Raw genomic sequence first — 23,468 nt, forward strand, 5'->3', positions numbered from 1 at the left:
GTTTTGAAATACCTGTCTATATCTATTTCTGTCTTATATCTGTGTCTCTTTAGGGAGAAACACACTAGGAGAGCATATCTAGAATGTTAATTCTGGTTTCTGGTTTTCTGACATTTGTAGATATTTTTAAATTTCAGTTTAAAAAGTAGCTTTATTGAGATATAATTCTCAGACCATATAATTCAGGCATTTAAAATTACAATCCAGTGGCTTTCAGTATATTTACAGAGTTGTGTAGTCATCACCACAGCCAATTTTAGAATATTTTATCTTCCCCAGAAGAAGGTGAACCCTGCAATGTCGGTTCACCCCCACCTGCCCATCTGGCAACCGCAGCTGCTCTCTGTCCCATGGATTCACCCACTGTGGACATTTCATGCCATGTAGCTTTTATACCTGGCCTCCTGACTCACTGAACTCATTGTGAGGTTCACCATGTCATAGCCACTATCATGGCGCCAGAGCTTCACTCCTCCCGAGTGCTGCCCACTGTTGGATCTACACATTTTGCTTGTCCATCCACCAGCTATTGGATCCCTGAGTTGTTTCCACTATGGGACTGTTACGAATGACGCTCTGAATGCTTGTGTGTGTGTGTTTGTGTCTGTCTTCATTTCTCTTGAGTGTGTATATTGGAGTGGAGTTGCTGGGCCACCTGGCAACTCTCTCTGCATTGAGCACTTGGAGGAGTCACTGCATGCTTGCCCTCCCAGAGAAGCAGGCATCCAGAGAAGGTGGCCTCCCACCTATGTTGTGGATACCTGGACACAGCCTCTACCTATTCCGTCTGGTTTGATGGACATTGGTCACATGGGCCTGTTGGGCAGCTGAGGAACTGAATGCTAAACAAAATTAATTTGAATCCCTTTAGACTTAAGTAGCATCATGTTAGTCTCATTTTCATTACTATATGAAATGAAACACCTGAGGCAAACTGCTGTGGTTGTGGTCCATTGTGGAGGGCTGCGTTTGGTGGCAGCCACCTGGCAGGATCCTGAGGTGGCACGGGTCATCTTGTGGGGACAGACAGGGAGTGTGTGTACATGCATGTGAGCACATGCATGTGTGTCTTCTGGTCTCTGTGCCTCTAGCCAGTACTCAGTCATGGGGCTCCACCCCAACTAATTTTTATTTTTTATAGCCCAGTCTAGCCATGAATTCACAATCTTCCCATCCCAGCCTCCCAAGAAGCAGGGATTATAGACATGAGCCATGGCACTCAGCTCACTTTATCTAATTCTAATCTCCTCCTAAGGACCCCCTTCCAAATGCTATAGTTGGATTAAATTTCAACCCTCTTAATACCTCTAAATGGGGATTAAACTGCAACACCTGATGCCTGGGGGATGCTCAACTACCATGGCCAAATGTGGCTGGTGGCCATATTGTTTGTTGGAAAGCATAGCTCAACTGGTACCCAAGAGGATGGGAAGTCTAGTTTGTAAACAGAACACCAGGAGAAGTGTGGGTGATGTGAGCAGTGAGCGTCCTGTCCTCATCCTGTTTTCCCCTAGATGTGTGGATAGTGATGATGGTTCTAGCACAGCCACCATGGCTAAGGGCCAGGGTCATGTTGGTGATACTGACAAGCAGCCCTGTGGGTTGATGTCATTATGGGCGTTTTTTTGCAGATACAAACCCTTGATTCTAAGAGTGGATCCATCTGCCCTGGGGACTCATCCCCCTCATCACCCCACCTGAGTGGCTAGGCAGGAGCTCAATCATCTCCTATATTTGAGCCACAATTCTGGCTTCCAGATTCTCAGTAGTCATTGCAGTAAGTGAAATGTTCCCAGTGATGTCTAAGGACCAAGGCTCTTTTTTGCACAAATTCTGGAAAGAATTCCACTCAGGCAGCCTGAAGGACCAGATGATCAGCCTCCCTGTCCTGTGAATATAGAAAGGAGCTTCCTAAAGTGGAATTCCTGGTGCAGGCTGAAGTTCCCCAGAGATAGTGCCTGGCAAGGCCTGGTAGACACCTGGAAACACAGCATCCTGAGAGGCTTGCCAGATCCAGAGGGCTGGACATTGTATGGCCACAGGGCTCTGCACAAGTTCCTTGTCTTGCTGGGACTGTGCTCAGCAAAAGGGCTCAGGAGAGGCCTTGGGTGGAGACTGCTGGCTAGACTCTTGGGAAGATCCAGGGGAGTCCTTCTGCATATTTGTGAGTACACACACTCACAGTACATGCATGCACTTACAGGCGCAGGCACACAGGCATCAAGGGATGTATGCATACAAACATCCACACACACCCTCAAGCACTTGTGTCCATGGCATGCACATGCTCTTACTGCCAGAGGTGTACATGCACACATACTCACTCATGCCCATGGGCACATACATGTGTGCACACACATGCCTTTGGCACACATGCACACCTATCCATAGGCACCCCACATATACTCACTTACACTTGTATCCGTGGCGTATGCACACACTCACCATGCCCACAGGTCCACACATACACATACACACACACTTTCAATCAAGCACTCCCCACACACTTAAACCCTGTGACCTGGAGTTTCTGTCCCCCAGAGTTGCAAGGGTTTTCCTGTAGATCATGCCATTGGTCATCACACTGTTTTTAAGGTTGTTAGGTACAGAGAGAATAACTGAGACCTGAAAGATTAAGTGTCTTTTGCAAGGAGGGGGCTTCAGAATGGAGGCTCAGGTGAGAGGGGCCTTGCTCTCCAGTTAGGTCTCTTCACCGAACACATTACAGGAAAACAAAAGCTCACCTACACAGAGGTAAAAAGAGAGAACCAAACTTGTGAAGAAATTCGATTTCCTAATAAGCATTTGTTGGTCTAGGAAACTCAGGAGGGAAGTTCTCAGACATCCCATGGGAGATTAAATGATCTTTCTTGTCATCTTTAAATGAATACTTCTCTGCACCCAAAATGCTCAAAACAACTTAAATAGTTTAGATCCCCTTTGAGGATTTTGTTTTCATTACAAATAGATAGTTCCTAAGTAAACTTCACCCCTTCTCTGAATTACGTATCCACGTGGAGTTGTCTGTCCACAGCTCTGGTCTGAGAAGGAGGAGGCATCTGGCCTCCTGAGCTCTTTCTGTAGAGCCCAGGTGGGGCAGCAAGCGAGGCCTGCCCACTCAGAGGCTCAGCAGAGGCCTTAACCAGCATCTCCTCACTTAATATGCATTTCCTCAATGGCTAATGTGGTCAACATCTTTTATTGCTTGCTTGCTTGCCATTTGTCTTCTTTGGTGATATGTCTGTTCAAATCTTTTGTCCATTTTTAAATTGGGTTATGTGTCATCTTATTACTGAATTATCAGTATTTTTTATAGATTGTGAATATAAGTCCTTCATCAGATAATGGTTTTACAAATATTTTCCTCATTCGGTCTCTTTATTTTCTTAATGGTGTCTATTAAAGCATAAACATGTTTAATGTTTTAAATTTTGATGAAGTCTGGTTTTCCAGCTTTTTTCTTTTAGCAATTGTACTTGTGTGTTAGATCTAAGAAATCTTTACCTAACACTAGGTTGTAGACTGATCTCTTTTCCTCTGAGAGCTTTGTAGTCCCAGCCCTCACAGTGCAGTGCGGCGTGAGCTGTTTTAAGTAAGTTCTTCTGTGGCCAGACTCTGGCTGTCTCCTGCATGTGGATGCCCATTGGTCCCTGTGCCACGTGGTCTCCTTCCTGTGGCTCTCTCAGAGTGGACATGCTGCTGTAGTTCCTCCTTGAATAATCACGCTTCCTGTTTTGGACCTTAGCCAGAAACATGCAAGAAACATCTAGTCCAGATTAGTTCAGTGTCTATGCTGAAGTGATCGCTCGAATTCCTCAGCAGCTTACCAGGTTCAGTAGTGTTTTGTGGGGTAAAGAGCTGGCATTTCCGAGCCCCAGTATGCACCCATCCAGAACCATAGGGAGGTTTCTTTAGTGACAAAACCCGCTGGCTTTCTGCCCCTTAATTAGAGCTTTGGTTTATTTTAAGTCTTCTTGTGTGGGGCTGCCACAGCTGTGGGGTGACTCACACATGGGCTGATGAGCCACAGGAACAGTGGGGGTCCACTGCACTTCAAGGTCCTCCTCTCCCCCCGACAAGTGAGGATAGCACTCAGGTCAAATTTTGCACTGGGTAACTGGGAAAAAAAGGAACTTGTCTGCAACTGGAATGTGTCTTTTCCTTTCAACGCATAAGTGAGTATTGCCACCCTCTACCCAAACCAGTTTCCTTCAGAACACTGTAGCTGCCCTGAGGCCCTGAGGGTCTGTGCTGCACATGGGCACATGCACTGGGGATCACTGTATTAATTGCCACTGTCAAAACTGAGCTCTCTTATTTCTTGAACTGTTAGCTAAACCAAGTGCAAAAGCCCTTTCTTTAGACACTATAGTCTTTGAGAGAATGTCTGCCACACCACCAAGGTTGGGGCCGTCTGCTTACTACATGGTCCATTCACAGTTCACAAGGGAAGTAGCACAGTTGTCCAATGGCGCGTGTGACCGCCATTGATGTGATGTGCTCTTGAGGATGACCTCTGGCCTGCCCAGCCTAGGCAGACTCTGCAGCATGAATTCTAACAATGTCATTTTGTTTGTTTGTCCAGCCCCTTTTATGGAGAAGACTTTTACTGTGAAATTCCTCGGAGTTTTCGTCACCTGTCATTTTACATTTTCGATAGAGACGTTTTCCGGAGGGATTCCATCATAGGTAGGTGCTTAAATGGATGTTTTCTTCATCTGTCTTTCTTCTCTGAACGGAATCTCATTCTTTGAGAAGTAGGAATCTCTTCCAAGCACACTGTACTCTTATGAATAGGAGGGGAATGTTGGTGTTCATTCTGGAGCCTTCCTGGGTGGTACTAAGTGGAGCTGAGTGGCTCCCAATAGAAGTGGCCTGAGTGCTTCCTGGCCTGGCCTGGCCTGGTGTGTGGGCCCCCCCCCCACCCCCCGACATCTTCCTGTACCTTGGCAGCTGTCAGTTCTGTAGAAGACCTAAACATCAAGATCTCATGTCAGAGTCCTCACGGGACCTTCCAAACAGCACATCAAGGCTGGGACATAGCATGTCCCAAACTGTCCCCAGACACTTTCCAAGGGCTCCTTACCAGTCCCCACAGGGAGGACCTTTGAGTGAAGGTCATGAACTCTTTCCTCTTGGCCTCTAGGCTGCTCTCATCCCTGACTCCAGCCCAGCAGTGAGGATGAGGGAAGGGGCCATGAGAGGGTTTGGGCCAGGCAGACGGTCTCTGAGCCTGTTTCCCCCTGTCTTCTAGGGAGTAGCATTCCTGACACGCAGAAGACAGTTGTGTGAGGAACCCAGATGGTATAGCAGACCCAGAGGCCATTACTAGTTTGTTCTCATCTGAATCAAGTTTATTCAAGGTGGGGTCAAGGAGAAGTGACAGGGCAGTAATAGAACCCCTCCCTCCTCAAGACCCCATGAGTGAGCAGAGGGTGCCCCTGTGGCCTGAACCAGACTGTTCAAGGTAGGAAGTGACTTGAACCTTCTGAGGTCCCACTGTTTGCATCACTGAACAAGCCACAAGTATGTCAAGAAGATACTGCTGAGATGGAGGGGACTTGCCCAAGCCTGGCCACGTGCAGCTGCTGAACTAGAGGATCAACTGGTGCAGGAGATCACTGAAACTGTGGGGCAGCCTAAGAGGGGGACAGCACCTCACCTCAGTCCACATCTGACCTCATACTTGGTCTTCACCTTGAGCTCACCTCTCACACCCATCACATTTAACCCCTCACACCCACCTCACACTCACCTCTCACATCTGACTTCATCTCACACTCACTCCTCATATTCAGCCTCATACTTGTTTCTTATACTCCCTCTCACTTTGACACTCACCCTTCACAGCTCCTTCACACTGGCTCCTCACATGCATCTCACTTTGCTCCTCACACCCAACTCACACTTATTCCTCAGACCTGACCTTACACTCACTCCTCACATGCAAACTCACACTCCTCAAAGCTACCTCACCTTGCTTTTCACACCTCCCTCATACTTACTCCTTACATATGCCTCACCTCACCCCTCACACCTGGTCACCTCACCCCTTATACTCACATCACTTCACCCCTCACACCCACATTACCTCACTCCTTACATATGCCTCACCTCACCCTCACACTCATGTCACCTCACTCCTCTTACGAGCCTCACCTTGCTCCTCTCACCTGACCTCACCTTCCTCCTCATCATATCCCATCGCCTGCTGGCTTTTCACACTGCCCCTTCTCTGGCCTCTCGTCTCCAGTTCATTCCCTGCTTCTTTTCTCCCAGAGTTTGTCAGCATCTTATGTCAGGGTTACTTGCCTGTGTGTTTATCTGTTCCATTTTCTGCAAGCTGCCTATTGTCGGGGATTTGCTCATTTTATTCATTCCCTAAAAATGTACTTGGTGCACGGTTGGCGTGTTTAAGGAATGCATAAACACAGAATAAATATGCGCATGCATAGACACCTGTGTGTAGCTTAACTTAATTTAATCATATAAAGAAACTAGAGAGAACTAATACACCTGTTATTCTTCTCCAGCATTGCACACCTTTGTTGTTTGTAAATTAGTATCCTTTATTAGTCTAGTTACTCTTACTAGAAATGCTTGCTGAGTGCCTGCTATTGACAAGGTGGTGAGCAAGGTGCTCAGGGTCCCCGATGGCTCCAGTCCTTGAAGACTTTTCTTCTAGTCTTTCTGTTTTTGTTCATAGAGATTGTTTTGCACAGTTGTAATCCTCTGTATACACCATTCTATGATATATGCATTCACCCCTCACACCCCATGCCCCAGTGGCTTTTCCCATCTTGCTTGTGTGTGTGTGTGTGTGTGTGTGTTGTGTGTGTGTGTGTGTGTGTGTGTTGTGTGTGTGTGTGTGTGGTGCTGGGGATGAAACCCAGGGCTTGGCACATGCTAGGCAAGTGCTCTACCACTGAGCCACACCACCAGGTCCCTGTCTTAAACCTTTTTGAGTGGCATGTCTCAATGTCCATTTGACCAGGAATATGGAAACTTCTGGTTCCCTGCAGACAGTTGAGTGTCACTGTGACCACTGAGTGGTACAAATTCAGGTCCCTCTTCAAGCCCAATTGTAGAATCCAGCTTGTCCCTGTGAGGGTAGCTGGTTGCTTGCGGGTTTTAGAGTGACATAGTTGGGCCTTTTATTTCTGAATTTGCGCTCACCTAATATTTGCAGACATAACATGGGGTAAAAAAAAAATGTGTGAAGTTTGTTTGCATGTAATGGGATCTGGAATAAGTCCCAATGTGCAACTCACATCCCAGGCCTTGGTAGAAGCCCATGTAAGGAGAGCAGGGCATGAGAAGACCTGAGTCCTCATCAGTCCTTCTCTAACCTAGAGCTGCGACATTTTGCACCTCTGCTCATCAAAGGCTATAAACCCAGGTGTGAGGTAGAGGCCACCAGTTGGCCCTTATCAGGAGTGCCCACAGCTGTATTACTGAGCAGCTGGGATGGGGGTGGAGGGGAGAGCTAGCCCTGAGTCAGATTTCCTTTCAAAAGCCCTGGAGATCTTGGCTTCTCATCAGTAGCAACACATTTTTAAAAATGGAAAGCATATGTGGGTCACGCAAGGCACATCAGAAGGCCCAGTCTGAGCTTTCACCCTTGCTCTGGCAAGGTCTGTGGTTGGCTAGGCTCCACTTTCCTTCCTGGGTGCCCCTCTGAGTACCTCACTCCTCCATTCCTTTCCCTTCTGGCTTCTGGCTTCCCTTGCACCCCCACTTTGCCTGGCCAGCCAGAGGATGGCCAGAGCAGGGCCCCCTTCTCCCAGAGCATCTCACTGTGCACCCCTGGGTTTCACTCGTTGGGTTTGGCAGGAAGAATGGAGGGGGGAGCAGTTAGAGGGCAGATGTGGAGGCAGCATGAAGGCTGTTCTCTCTCTGTTTCATATGCCCAAGCCAGCTGTGTCCTCCAGTAGCAAAGGACAGAAGTCCAAACCTGATTCACACTGCAGTATCACCTAGAGAGATGCAAGGCCATGGATGTTCTTCATCCCCAGCAGGCCATCTGCATCCACAGTTGCCATGGATGGAGAGCATGCAAGGGGAGAGTGGGTCCTGGCCTCTGAGAGTAAACGGAATTTGTTAATCAAGGTTGTTTGTGTGGGAGACCAAGACAAGTGCTTTTCCTGGGCAGGCATGTGTGTGTGAAAACTCCCCATCAGGATCCACAACTTGCTGTGGATCCATCTACTGCCCTAAATGTGTGTGTGCTTAGCTAGAGTATAGCCAGACCAGACTTGGTCACTCCTCCAGGACTTTGCTGCACAGCCCTCCACAATCTCCCGCCTGCCTGAGTTCTGGGCTCTTGTGCTGGCAGATTTTGCTTGCAGTCTTTAATCTGTGTCCTGCGGTGGCTGCCCTGAATACAGGGGAGACTGGTTATATTTGTTCCCTAGCATACACACCGTGCTAGTGTTGGCATTCCGTCTGCCTCTATTTGGTGGTGGAGCTTTGTGTTGGTTGCAGGTGCGCTGTGACTAGTGAGTGTTGTGGTTCTGTCTCTCCTTCAGATGTGACTTCTTCATAGTCATGGCTTCTGCCTGGTGCACAGTTCTAGGCCCTGAGGCCAGTGGGAAGCTAGGGGAGCCACCCTCCTGAGCATGGGCATTGGTACCCTGGCAGCCAGTGCCTTCTACCAGTCCCTGGTGGTGTGCAGACCTTGGCCAGCCTTTGCCATATCCCAGACCCTATCAAGACTTGGGGATCTCTCAGAGGTCTGGTGGTCCTGTCTGAGTTAGTGGGGTCCTCCAAGCATCTGGTGCTATTCTCGGGTTTTGGGGTGTGCTCTGAGGTTCTAGGAGTCCTCCCAGGATGTAGTGGGACTGTCTCAGTTTTGGGGGTACTTTCTGAGCTTCTGGGGGCCCTCCCAGGATCTGGTAGTGCTATCTAAGGTTTTGGGGTTGCTCCCAGAATCTGGTGGGACTGTCTAAAGTTTTGGGATGCTCTCTGAGGTTCTGGGGGGTCCTCTCTGGATCTGGTGGCATTCTCAGGTTTTCATGTACTCTCTGGGGTTCTGGAGGGCTCTTTCAGTGGTGTCAGTGTACTTGAGGACCTAGGGAGATTGAGGCCCATCTTGAATGCCGAGTTCATCATTCGTGGCTACAGAAAAAGTGACATCTCTTGCTGCCTAGGTGCATGGCATGGCTGACCCAGCTAGGCAGTGGCTGCCCAGGTATCTGGTCTGATTTCTCTTGGCCACCTGCCTTGCATACACGAGTACACCTACACCGAGTGTTTCATGTCCCAACAAAGACCTTGGTGGGAGAAGCCTGTGGAGCCTGGTTGTGTCACAGCAAAGGCCCCGTGTGTGTGTGTTCTGTGCCATTCAATAATGAGACATGGGATCAATTTTAGTAGAAGCTTCTACGGAAGAGGCTAAAAGGCCATGCCTGTTCAAGTAAGACCTCCACAACCCCACAGAAACATACCAGAAAAATCTGAATTGCTTAAAAATGAAATTCTAAGCCAGACACAGTGGCTCACACCTGCAATCCCAGCTATGCAGAAGGTATAGGAGGATCAGGAGCTAGGATGGGCTGGGGCAAAAACATGAGACCAGATCCAAAAATAACTAAAGCAAAAAAGGGCTGGGGCATAGCTCAAGTGTTAGAGTGCCTGCCTAGCAAGTGTGAGGCACTGAGTTCATGCCAATTCTAGCCTGTGTCACCAGTTTTGTGAACTTGTAATGCCTCATATCACATAAGTACAGCACCCCTGGAATAGTCACCTTGGTGTGTTTTGAGCTCAGTGTGATGGAGGAGCTGACAGTGAGAAAATATACAAAATACACACAAGTTAACTCTCTCTGGAGATGGGTGAGACCTGTCCTCTGAGAAGCCTGGGCTGGGTGTGTCATGAATGGGACAGCTCTAGGTTCTTTGTTTTCAGATCACTGCATTGCCTCCAGCAGCCAGCTCAGCAGTGCTGGTGTCAGGTGTCCTCATCCACTCTGGGTTCTATAACAAAACACCTGAGGCAGAAACCTACATGTAAAGACATTGGAGGGTAAAAGCAGCATGGTGCTGACTCTAACAAGGCCCCTGACCACCTCACAACATGACAGAGAAACTGAGAGGGAAACAGGTACATGTAGATGCAGCCAAGCACACAGGTGGCCTCACCTCACAGCCACACACTCTCAGGAGAAACAATCCACAGGCAGTCCACTCCAACAGCCCTCTAGGAGGACAGGAAGTTGGCGACAGGCAGCCTGCAGGTGGGCAGGGGGCCACAGGGAGAGAGGCTCATTCTTGGCTGTGTCTGGATGTTTTGAATTTCGTTATGTTTCTGTTTTGCCTATCTAAAAGTTAAATGTAGTACTTCTGAAAATAGACTGGTGAGGATGTGTTAAGGTACAGGACTGAAATGAGCAGTAGCTGTGTGACCACTCACTGTGCCCATGAAAACACAAAGCAAGAACATCACAAGTAGAATTTCAAAGTTCAGAGGTTTCCCTCCTGTTACAAACTATCCCAGACCCTTGAGTTCCCATCCTTTTTCATGGACATACGTTGTCCAGCTCAATCTTAAGGAACGTTTATTTCTTGTTGCTGAGAGACTCAAAAATCATGTCCCACTGGGGGCAAAGGTCTGTTTTGCAAGAGCCATGAGGCCATTTTTGGGGAGTAGGGAGAGTTCTGTGCCTTCTGGGGTTGTGGGACCAAATGGTGAAGAAATCAAAGGAGCACCCAGCCTGGGCAATGTGGTGGAGGAGAGGAACAGGCCCTGGTGGAGCTGTGCCCATGTGACAGTGCGTGGCTGGGTTTCCCTGGAAGTTGTGGCACCTTTCTCCCAACTGCACCTTACTGCTGCTGCACCCTTGGCTCTGACCTGCCAGTTGTGGTGGCTTGCAGGAGCCTGATGGGTTGTGTGTTGGCCCATGGTTGACAGGGTTCTGTTCCAGAATATCTGTGCAGCCAATTGTAATGACCCTTGTGTACAAGGCATACTGTGTCCACTTCCAGGTGATAAAAGCAGTGGGTGTATGGCATGACTGGCCTGTGGCCCACTGAGCCATACTTGGGGAGCCACAGTTCTCTGAGACAGGAGGTTCTCAGAGAACCAGGGTCTGTCCTAGTGGGGTAGTGCAAGGGCCCCAAGAATATGCCAGAATGCAGGAGAGGTGGTGTGAGGCAGTGTGAGTGTTGAGTGCAGTGGTGCTAAAGATAGATGCTCCAAACCAGGTCATCCCTTTGGCACCTGAAAAACTTCTTTCCACCCTCCAGACCTTCCTCTGTACCCTGTGAACATGCGGTGTTGCCAACTGTAAGGTCTGGAGCTAGAGCAGATGGCTGCTTTGAGTCTGACCAAGTTCTCAGACAAGGTAGAGACCCGCAGCAGCGGGCTTCTGAGTTGGTGGAGGAATAGGCAATGGAGCCCCTTTGGGGTAGTAGGGATCTGTGCCCTGCAGTGTTGCCCAGTCCTAGAAGGTGGAGGTGCATAAGGAAGAACTGGAAGAGGAAGGAATGGGTCACATAGAGACTATCTCCACACCCACCCACGGAGCTCTTGCCCATCCGAAACCATGCAGGGCAAAAATGAGATGGTGATAATGTGTGTAGCTGAAGAGGGCAGGCCACACTGGAGTTGCCAGGTGCCAGGCATGGGTTGCTTGGATGGGGCCATGACAGCTTGAGACCCCAAAACATAAAAAGATCTTGCTTTGAGGAGAGGACTCTTGGACCATGCTGGGGTTAGCAGGGTGGCAACTGAGAGGACTCTGCTCATGGGAACCAGGGCAACAGGCCAGAGGACCCAGGGTTTCTTGCTGTGGAAACTGAATGTGACCCTGCAGTAGATGGGAGTCCTAGGGACACAGAAAGATAGCATTGAAACTTTAAAAATATTTTCTTCCATTTTACCTTTTATCATGTCTGTTTTGAGGTTCTTTGTAATGTGTGTAAGGGGTACTGTGGTGTATGGTGCACATTCACATGTGTCCATGTGTGTCCCCTGATCAGTAGCTGGCCCATGGTGTACAAGCCCATGGGAATGGGGGCACAGTGAACAGAGGCAGTCTGGTGCCCAGTGCTGACAGGCCCATGCCACTGTCCTCTCTCACATGATGGACGCGCCTGCCCACCACCCTGAGGACTCTTTTGCGTCAAGCACTTTGCAGGTGTGGATCCAAATACCAGACCCATAGTCATGGTGGGACAGTGGCTTGCGCCTCACTATCCATCACTGTGAAAAACCCAAGTGCCCACATGAGGCTTCAAAAGCACTGTCCTCTTAGGCATATGGTCACCATACTTGCCATGTGCTATGAAAGCTGAAGATGCACACAGGTGCTTCCACTCTAGCTCCTGTCTATAAACCCACATGGACTGACAAAGTCTGCATTTTGTGGGACGCTGAGAGTTCAGGAGGTGCTATGACCGCTGTCCCGCTGAGGGCACCTGGCAGGCCATTTCTGTCTGAAGACAAGCCTGAGCCCCTCCCCCCATGGCCTCTGCAGCAGCCTCAGATGATGCGTGTCTTAAAAGGACTTCATCCTTCTCCCCTTCAGGGAGAGTCAGCGGTGTCCTGAGCCTGGGTCAATATCCCTTTGATGGGACTGGGGTACGGCCCAAGACAGACTTAGGGTAGAGGCAGCAAAACCACGGCAATGTCCCTCAAAGACCACTCAACACTCGAGTCAGTGCAACAGCATTTAGTCACACTTTCAATGTACACTTACAAGGTCCAAGAGGGAATCACAGCACATGGTCTGTCGCCTCTCAGGGCACTGCAGCAGGCAAGACTTGTGCTCCACAGATGGAGCCCACCAAGTAATCAGTTTGTTCAGGCTGAGACTGTTGGCAGGCAGAGCCCCACCCAGCTGTCCGTGGTCAGCTCCTTTGGGCTGAGAATGTTGAGAGCTCAATCCACTCAGCAGGGAGAGTTGTCACACAGCAGGGCCTCTCTTACTCAGAGAGAGAGTCCTTCTGGCAAGGAGAGGCGCATGCAGGAGATGATGCTAGCATACATTGCTCGTGAGCATCAGAGAGGACGTTGGGGAGCATACTCTGCTATGCCGTCAGCATGTGTCCTTTTTATGTGATTTTCTCCTCCAGGTGTTCCCCTCTGATGTCACTTAGCCCTCTGCTGATTGGTTATACCCAAAAGTGGGGACCCCAGTGTGCTGCTGTAGATGTCATCATGTCTTAGCATAGCCATACTGGACACTATGTTCATTGCATACCTTATCAGTCCTGTCCATATAGACAGTGTCCTGGTTTTGGTGACAGCTATTTATCTATAGTCCCGAGTCTGGTAGCTCACTGATTCTGAACAGCACTACACCCAAAGTTCAGACAAACTTTGCAGCTTGTTAATTAAAACTGTATGTTCTCTACAACACACAATGTGGGGAAAGTGCTTATTTGTGAGAACAGGGTCTTGAGACTGCCCAGCATGGCATCAGGTCGGTGACCTTGATCAAAGCTGGTGAAGGGTGAGCTCTGAAGTGCCGAGTGTCAGTGTCTTAATCTTTCTGGGTCTACACATATCCCCATTGACGCACCTGCTCTGCTTTGTGTTCCAGGGAAGGTGGCCATCCAGAAGGAGGACCTACCGAAGTACCACAACAGGGACACGTGGTTCCAGCTGCAGCACGTGGACGCTGACTCAGAGGTGCAGGTGAGGCTCTGGTTCCTGGCAGAGCAGGGATCATGCGTGCTGGTTATGGGTGAGACACAGCTGCGGGTTTGGGGCTTCAGCAGGGAGGGAGACCTACACACTGTGTGTTCACCTATTCATGCCAAATTCCTAACATAGGCCTGTAATTCTGCCTGCTCCTTTGTTTCCTACACACTTTGCCAGACTGATGCATGCAGCTTTAAAAGTGCCAAAAACGGAGGCAGTGAACATAAGAAGCAAGACAGTGAACATGGGCAGCACTCAGACCTGAACTGGGAGCCAGCCATTCCCAGGTCCTCACAGTCAGGCTCCCCGTGGCTTGTCTGCAATTGTGCTCACTGAGACTGAGTTCCCAGCTCCCCACCCAGGACTGGCGCTCCTGCCCTAGCAGGGGAGACCGCAGACCCAGTACAAGATGGCACACCTGACCTTCTGTGAATCACTGATTCATAGTCCCTGGCTGCCCAGCCTCTCCCTCCCTAGCACAACCACTCTCAGGCTTGCCTGGAGGAAGGGGTTCAGTGGCAGGTCACTCTACTAGGGTGCAGACCTGTGCCTGTCTCTGAGGAACCAGTCTGATCTATGGTCCTAGAACAGCTACAGAGCCCACACAGCAGCCACAATCCTGGGATGCAGGGTGTTTACACTGCCAGATGCCCTGCATGGTCAAAGCATAACTGAGATTCGGATCCCAGCACAGTGGGCCTATCAGAGCTCAGCTCTGTGTTCAGGAGTGACATGCACTGAGTGATGGTCCTCCCGTTTCCTCATCTGTGAAGCAAGCTTCCAGCAGACTGGGGAGACGAAATGTGTAGCTCAGCAGCACAGGATACACTGGGGGGAGGTGAGTATAGCTGCTGTTTTTATACCTGGTAGGGGGCTTCGTAGGCAAAATCCCCACAGTAAGTAACCATGAAGACTTGGCCTGAGGTCCAACAGAAGTAATTCTGCGGTCAGATGGAGGAGCTCCATGCCATGTGTCCCAGTTGGTTTTGGGCTGTAGGCCCGGCCAGCCTGCCCACCTCAACACCCTCAAAACCCTCTTCTGCTGGGCTTTCCTGGGTGCAGGGCAAGGGTTCAAGGTTTCTGCCTGCTGAGATTAAGGGTTGGTTCAGAGAGTTGGCAGTGAGCCCAGTAGCAGGGAAGATGAGACCTGAGGTGGGATGGGACCTATGGATGCCCTGTCCCTTGATGGACACATCTAATTGTGCTCCCCACTTAATTAACTCTGCCTCCGAGGAGCCCAGAAGTGCTGTGGGAATTAAAACATCCTGTAATTACTTCCTGGCAGACCTAATAACTGTTCCCAGGTAGGTGAGCAGAGTCTAAGCCAAAACTGACATTAGCGCCAGCAGCACAGCACCCCCTCCTGCCCTGGTTCTGGGCTCTCATCTGGGAAAGGTGAGGGAGAGAGATGTCTCATGGAGCACCACAGAACTGCCATCTGTTCTCATGCTGACTCCAGAGCAGGTCGGCAGCACCAAGGCCAGACTAGCTGAGCCACCTGAGAAGAGGTAGCCTGGACCCATCCTGGCCCTGTTCCCCGGATTCCTTGATTTTATTGGCAAATGTGGTGTTGCCTAGTTCTTGCCTTTTACTTTCCTGTTTAATTTCAAACGGCCACAGATTCACAAGAGGTTGCAAACAAGAGGTCACAGGGAATGATGATCAGCTGGAGGGAGCTTTTTCTTGCTCCTGTTATTAACTGCTCCTGAACCTAACTGGGTCTAACTGGGCAGCAACAGGAGATGCAGAAAGGACACAGGATAAACAGACACACAGAAAGTTGGGCCAGGTGTGTTGGACACTCAGATGGAGACACACATTCCTTCTTTTCTCTATTATTCTCTTCATTTTCTCAGCTTCTTTTCTCTATCTTTGTTCTTTAAGGCCTTACTCCTTTACAGTTCTTTAAAACCTTGCTTCTAAAGTCTTTCTTCTTTCTATTCTTTAAACCTCACTTCTAAAGTCTTCTTTCTGTTCTTTAAAGTCTCTTTCCTTAGACTTGCACTGTCCCGTGTATTCTCTTAGCTGTTCTTTAGCATAATCTCTCTTTTTTTTTATTTTTCTTTTATTATTCATATGTGCATACAAGGCTTGGTTCATTTCTCCCCCCTGCCCCCACCCCCTCCCTTACCACCCACTCCGCCCCCTCCCTCTCCCCCCCCTCAATACCCAGCAGAAACTATTTTGCCCTTATTTCTAATTTTCTTGTAGAGAGAGTATAAGCAATAATAGGAAGGAACAAGGGTTTTTGCTGGTTGAGATAAGGATAGCTATACAGGGCATTGACTCACATTGATTTCCTGTGCGTGGGTGTTACCTTCTAGGTTAATTCTTTTTGATCTCACCTTTTCTCTAGTACCTGTTCCCCTTTTCCTATTGGCCTCAGTTGCTTTAAGGTATCTGCTTTAGTTTCTCTGCGTTAAGGGCAACAAATGCTAGCTAGTTTTTTAGGTGTCTTACCTATCCTCACCCCTCCCTTGTGTGCTCTCGCTTTTATCATGTGCTCATAGTCCAATCCCCTTGTTGTGTTTGCCCTTGATCTAATGTCCACATATGAGGGAGAACATACGATTTTTGGTCTTTTGGGCCAGGCTAACCTCACTCAGAATGATGTTCTCCAATTCCATCCATTTACCAGCGAATGATAACATTTCGTTCTTCTTCATGGCTGCATAAAATTCCATTGTGTATAGATACCACATTTTCTTAATCCATTCGTCAGTGCTGGGGCATCTTGGCTGTTTCCATAACTTGGCTATTGTGAATAGTGCTGCAATAAACATGGGTGTGCAGGTGCCTCTGGAGTAACAGTCTTTTGGGTATATCCCCAAGAGTGGTATTGCTGGATCAAATGGTGGATCGATGTCCAGCTTTTTAAGTAGCCTCCAAATTTTTTTCCAGAGTGGTTGTACTAGTCTACATTCCCACCAACAGTGTAAGAGGGTTCCTTTTTCCCCGCATCCTCGCCAACACCTGTTGGTGGTGGTGTTGCTGATGATGGCTATTCTAACAGGGGTGAGGTGGAATCTTAGCGTGGTTTTAATTTGCATTTCCTTTATTGCTAGAGATGGTGAGCATTTTTTCATGTGTTTTCTGGCCATTTGAATTTCTTCTTTTGAGAAAGTTCTGTTTAGTTCACGTGCCCATTTCTTTATTGGTTCATTAGTTTTGGGAGAATTTAGTTTTTTAAGTTCCCTGTATATTCTGGTTTATCAGTCCTTTGTCTGATGTATAGTTGGCAAATATTTTCTCCCACTCTGTGGGTGTTCTCTTCAGTTTAGAGACCATTTCTTTTGATGAACAGAAGGTTTTTAGTTTTATGAGGTCCCATTTATCTATGCTATCTCTTAGTTGCTGTGCTGCTGGGGTTTTGTTGAGAAAGTTCTTACCTATACCTACTAACTCCAGAGTATTTCCTACTCTTTCTTGTATCAACTTAAGAGTTTGGGGTCTGATATTAAGATCCTTGATCCATTTTGAGTTAATCTTGGTATAGGGTGATATACATGGATCTAGTTTCAGTTTTTTGCAGACTGCTAACCAGTTTTCCCAGCAGTTTTTGTTGAAGAGGCTGCTATTTCTCCATCATATATTTTTAGCTCCTTTGTCAAAGATAAGTTGCTTATAGTTGTGTGGCTTCATATCTGGATCCTCTATTCTGTTCCACAGGTCTTCATGTCTGTTTTTGTGCCAGTACCATGCTGTTTTTATTGTTATTGCTTTGTAATATAGTTTGAAGTCAGATATTGTGATACCTCCTGCATTGTTCTTTTGACTGAGTATTGCCTTGGCTATTCGTGGCCTCTTGTGTTTCCATATAAATTTAACAGTAGATTTTTCAATCTCTTTAATGAATGTCATTGGAATTTTGATGGGAATTGCATTAAACATGTAGATTACTTTGGGGAGTATCGACATTTTTACTATGTTGATTCTACCAATCCATGAGCATGGGAGATCTCTCCACTTTCTATAGTCTTCCTCAATCTCTTTCTTCAGAAGTGTATAGTTTTCCTTGTAGAGGTCTTTCACATCTTTTGTTAGGTTTACACCTAGGTATTTGATTTTGTGTTTGAGGCTATTGTAAATGGAATTGTTTTCACACATTCTTTTTCCGTTTGCTCATTGTTAGTGTATAGAAATGCTAATGATTTTTCTATGTTGATTTTATATCCTGCTACCTTGCTATAGCTATTGATGATGTCTAGAAGCTTCTGAATAGAGTTTTTTGGGTCTTTAAGGTATAGGATCATGTCGTCTGCAAATAGGGATATTTTGACAGTTTCTTTACCTATTTGTATTCCTTTTATTCCTTCTTCTTGCCTAATTGCTCTGGCTAGGAATTCCAGTACTATGTTGAATAGGAGTGGAGATAGTGGGCATCCTTGTCCGGTTCCTGATTTTAGAGGGAATGGTTTTAATTTTTCTCCGTTAAGTATAATGCTGGCTGTAGGTTTGTCATATATAGCTTTTATAATGTTGAGGAACTTCCCTTCTATTCCTAGTTTTCTTGGAGCTTTTATCATGAAATGGTGTTGGATCTTATCAAAGGCTTTTTCTGCATCTATTGAGATGATCAAGTGGTTTTTGTCTTTGCTTCTGTTAATGTGGTTTATTACGTTTATTGATTTTCGTATGTTGAACCACCCCTGCGTCCCTGGGATGAAGCCTACTTGGTCGTGGTGAATAATCTTTTTGATGTGTTGCTGAATTCGGTTTGCCATTATTTTGTTGAGGATTTTTGCATCAGTGTTCATTAAGGAGATTGGCCTATAATTCTCCTTTTTTGAGGTGGCTTTGCCTGGTTTGGGGATAAGTGTAATACTGGCTTCATAAAATGTGTTTGGCAGTTTTCCTTCCCTTTCTATTTCGTGGAACAGTTTAAGGAGGGTTGGTATCAGTTCTTCTTTAAAGGTCTGATAGAATTCAGCAGAGAATCCATCAGGTACTGGACTTTTCTTTTTGGGGAGACTCTTGATTGCCGCTTCAATTTCATTTTGTGTTACAGATCTATTCAGGTGATTAATTTCCTCTTGGTTCAGTTTTGGATGATCATATGTATCTAGAAATCTGTCCATTTCTTTTAGATTTTCAAATTTATTTGAATATAGGTTCTCAAAGTAGTCTCTGATGATTTCCTGGACTTCCATGGTGTTTGTTGTTATCTCCCCTTTTGCATTCCTAATTCTACTAATTTGGGTTTTTTCTCTCCTCATTTTAGTCAGATTTGCCAGGGGTCTATCGATCTTGTTTATTTTTTCAAAGAACCAACTTTTTGTTTCATTAATTCTTTGTATGGTTTTTTTGGTTTCTATTTCGTTGATTTCAGCTCTTATTTTTATTATTTCTCTCCTTCTATTTGTTTTGGGATTTGCTTGTTCTTGTTTTTCTAGGAGTTTGAGATGTATCATTAGGTCATTGATTTGGGATCTTTCAATCTTTTTAATATATGCACTCATGGCTATAAATAGCATAATCTCTCTTAAAGTCTTTGCCCCCAGACTTGCACTGTCCCATGTTCTCTTTAGCTTTTCTTTAGCTTAGCTTTTCTAAAGCCTATGTATAAAGTTCTTCGTGCAAACCTGCAGTGTCCCATGTTCTCTCTTTAGCTTTAGCAATTCCCCTTCAGCAATTCTTATCCTCCCTTCAGCAATCCTCCCTTCAGCAATTCATTTTCCCCCTTCAGCAATCTCCCTCCAGCAATTTCCCTTCAGCCAAAAAACCCCACATCAAAAAGCTTTGCCCATCCAAAAGCCTCCCATCATCAAAAAGCCTTTTTCATCAAAAAGCCAAAAGCCAAAAGCCTTGCCTCCTCCTTCAGTGAGTCTTTTATAACCAGTGGTAAACAGAGTAAGCAGTTCTTAGGGAAGGGTGTGACATTGTAACAAAAGAAACCTGAATGGTTACCTCTTTGAATGTAAACAACTTAGGAAAAGCAGCTGTTATGCATTTTCCTCTTCTGCAGCTGGGGTTGTGCCCATCTCAGCGTGCAGAAACATCTTAGGAAAAGCAGCTGCTCTGCATCTTATTCTCACCCTATTCTGTGGCTGGGGATGTGTAGAACATTGGGCACAGCTGTGCTGATGTCCTCATAGGCTTCTCATAATCCGCTCTACACAATCAGCAAGTTTGTGTATTCTCTTCTTTGTGTCTGTAGATGAAGCCTGTTCAGTGAGGGCCTGGTCTGCAGCTTTACCTTGTGTGGCTGGACGGGTCACAGCCAGGAGATCCTTTAGGTCTTACCAGTTCACATGCATGCATGTGAGTTCTGTGTTGAAATACATGGCTTGTAAGGTTTGTCATCTGCAGCACTCCTGAGTTGCATGCATTCACACTGTTGTGCAGACATCACCACACCCAGCTCCCCAACTCTTTCATCCTCCCCAGCTGAAACTGTCCCCATTAAACACTGACTCCCAGCACCCAACCACCCTCCCCCACCCACTGTCTGATGGGCCCTGCTGCTCTTGGGGCCTCACATAAGTGGATCTGGCAGCCTGCCTCTTCCTTTGACTGTCTCACTGAGAGTAGTGTCTCCTGGTCCACTCATTTTCCTCATGTGTCAGGATTGCCTGTCTCCTTAGGGCCAAGTAATATTTACTGTGTGGATGGACCATATTTTGCATATTGCTCATCTGTGGGTGGGTGTGTGGGTTGTTTCCACTGTCTGGCTGTTGGATGTCTTTGCATCTTTATCCCACACGTAGATTTGTGATCAAGATTCAGACTGTTTTGTCACTGAAAAGCTATAAATATGGACATGCATGAGAGACTGTGGCTAGAGGGGAATTTCCTAACTAACGCCAGAAACTGACTTGTGTGGGGCAAGCTGCTCTCTCTCCCTCGCTGAGCCTGTCTGCAAACTCAGATTCTGACCCCAGCACCCAGCCTCCTGGGAACTTGGATGATGAAAGATGACCAGAGTTGCTGTTGAAGGGCTGAGGGGGAAGCAGGTTACAGCCAGGGAGGAGCGGAGGAGGGGGCCCGCAGGCACTGAGCTTACCATTTCTCTGATGTGTGTACCTCTGGCCTTCTCATCCACAAAGTGGCTGAGGCTTCTCACCTCACTCTGACCTTTAAATCGTAATTGCTGTCATTGCTGTACAGCTGCTGTGCATTTTGAAATGTCACATTTACAGCTTTTAGAAGGGCAGAGGGTGGCACATGGATCCAACTGCCCTGTAATTCGCAGGAAAGAGGCACATGTTAGGAAAGAGCATCACAAATGGGACCCACTTGAGAACTCCAAGAGAGTTTAGAAATACCTTGCTTCCTTTTGGAACTGACGCTTTTAAAGGGCTTTGATTAACCACTTCACTATGCAGAACCAGTAGCCTCTGTCCCTCCTTGACTCAGGGTGTTGAGAGCAGGGGGGACCTTCCAGGAGAGAGAGCTTGCCCAGGCCCTGTGGCTCTGAATGGGGAGGGGGCTGGCCTCTCCCTCCAGGGTGCTCTGTGTTTGTAAACTGGCTATCAAATGCATCCTGTATTCAGGACTTCATCTGGTATTCAAGACAGACACAGACCAAGTTATCACAGTCCTGGGCAGTAACCATCCAGAGACAGGGACTCTGTGAGTCATCAATGGAGTGGACATTTCACCTCTCCCTGTGGTATCTGGGGATTTCCTCTCTTGGGTGTCAGACAACCTGAAAGATAACCAGCATTCATGATGGGCCTAACTCTCAGAGCTCCCGGTTTAGAGAGCCACCAGGGCCAAGGTGAGGCTGGGCTTTCTACTTTCCTCGCCTGTCTGCCCTTCTCATCTTCAGCCTCTACTTTGTCTTCCCTGTGAGATGTTCCCATCTGTAGCCACATCCAGACTCCTCTCTGCCTTACCTTGGTCAGGTGACCTTTCAGACAATTGGCCAACTAGGGTGGGGCTGGATTAGAAGATGGCATCCATTGTTACAAGCTACCTCTTTGGGGATTGGCTCAGAGTGTTCTTGGCTCCATGGGGTAATCCCAGTGAGGAACGCCTTCCTAAGGGAAACGGACAGGGACTACCGGGGGCTTTTGTTTTGTATTAATAAACTTTATTTTTTGATTTTTAAGTTTGCAGAGAAACTGAGCAGAGAGCTGGGTTTGTGGCTTCTGAGCTTCTGATTGGTCTGCATTTACCCTGGGTGCCGTGTGGGTCCGCGCACTGACTCACATGCAGAGTAGCCACAGCCACAGGGCCAGGTGTCAGGAGCCTCTTCATTGTGGTCTTAGAAAGCTGAGTTCTCTCTTTTGGTCTTGGTTAGCCTGGCTGGAGGGTTATCATTTTTATTGATCTTTTGAGAGAACCTGATTATGGTTTTGATTTTTCTCTGACTTCCTGTTTTCAGTTTCACTGATTTCTGATCGAAGTTTATTTCTTTTCCTCTGTTTCTGGGGATTAAATTTTCTCTTCCCTTTTGGTTGAGGTCCTGGCTCTGGGTCTCTCTCCCTTCCTGGAATTTGCAAGCAAGGCTCTGGATTTCCCCATGGGCAATGCAATGTTTTTGTTTTGCCTCACAAATTCTAATAAACTATACTTTCAATTTTAATTTTCAAAATATTCTTTCTGAGACTTCTTTCACCTATGTGATGTCTAGAAGTGTGTTGTTTGATCTCTGAGTATTTGGGATATTTCTTTCTGTTACAGGGTCTGAAAATGGACTCTGGTTTCTCCTTCCACATGTGCTTAGCAAGGGTGTTCCCTATTGTGTGATGACCTAGGGACACAGTCAGGCCCAGTTGTTGATGACACCATTCACTTCCCAGTCTCTTTCCTTAACCTGTTGAGACTGGAAGGAATAGTGTCCATCAGCACTTCTTTCTGTATCACCTGAAGCCTGTTTCTTCCCCTTACCAGAATAAATATAAGGACATGGTCGTCCCTCAGCAGGTCTTGCTAGGCAAACAGTGCAGAACAAGAGAGATGGATGTCATGGAGTCCCTGGCCTGTCTAGCCCCGAGAGTGTGCAGAGGCTGTCAGCTCCCGCCCCACTTCAGTGGGATTCTGTTCAGTCTCCCCAGGAAGGCGCCTGTCCCCTTGGGAAGCCAGCAGTGCCTAGGTGTGCCACCCACACCCTGACCCTCAGGATGGAAACAGAGGGTATAACCCTGGATGGGGAAACAGGGTGTGACTCTGAGGGCACCATTTTATCTGTTCTGAGTTGTTTGTGCCTAGAGTTCATGTCACCTGCTCTGCAAGGCACCACCTGGTCACCTGCCCATGGGGAACAGGAGGGGAGTGACTTCTGACCACAGACTTGCCTAGAGCAGCCTCCTGGGGCAGGAGAGTCAGGGCACAGTTTGCTCTTTTTCACCTGCTGCTGTGCTGCTTCTGAACCTCCAGAAATGGAAGGAACACCAGTCATCCAATGTGATGGTGTGAGCCACCTGGTGTGTTGCTGCACTGAAGGGCAGGAGCTGGTGCACTGCTGGCTGCGTGGAAAAAACAGGAAACAGGAAAGAAGCTGCCATCCACTGTTGGCGTGAGGTTGTTCATCTCACCTCAGATGCGTTCTCCAACTTTCCAGAGGATGCTGGAAGTGGACTGAGTTCTGTCATCTGAATGGAACCTGAAGATCCCAACCAGGTTGTGAAGGCAGCATCCGCGGTGAAGAGGCCCACTCTGAGAACCTCTGTCCTCTGGTGGCCACTTCCTCTTCTGTCCTGAGCTTTAGCCCTGTGTGTGCCTTTCAAGGGCTCTTTATCTGAGCTAGCAGCACCCTCTCCACGGGGCAGTGAGGCCCATAGGCAAGGCAGCAATTTCCACAGCTCAACTCTACTCAGCGAAGTCTTTGACCTTGAGATTATCACTTCCATGTTTCCCCTGCTGCAGAGCTGGAGAGC

At 47.6% G+C, this 23,468-nt stretch overlaps 1 protein-coding gene across 4 annotated transcripts in view; it reads left to right on the forward strand.

Annotated features, from left to right (window-relative positions):
* The window catches only part of Rasa3 (RAS p21 protein activator 3), a 108,632-nt gene that overhangs the window by 49,850 nt on the left and 35,314 nt on the right, over positions 1 to 23,468 (forward strand). For all 4 annotated transcript variants that reach the window (XM_020164512.2, XM_074042918.1, XM_074042917.1 and 1 more), the window contains 2 exons: positions 4,586 to 4,689; positions 13,544 to 13,638. In XM_020164512.2, coding sequence (XP_020020101.1) covers positions 4,586 to 4,689; positions 13,544 to 13,638 — 199 coding nt within the window. The remainder of the gene's footprint in view (positions 1 to 4,585; positions 4,690 to 13,543; positions 13,639 to 23,468) is intronic.

The sequence above is a fragment of the Castor canadensis genome, chromosome 10 (assembly GCF_047511655.1).
Source record: "Castor canadensis chromosome 10, mCasCan1.hap1v2, whole genome shotgun sequence".
In the NCBI taxonomy this organism is placed as follows: Eukaryota; Metazoa; Chordata; class Mammalia; order Rodentia; family Castoridae; genus Castor; species Castor canadensis.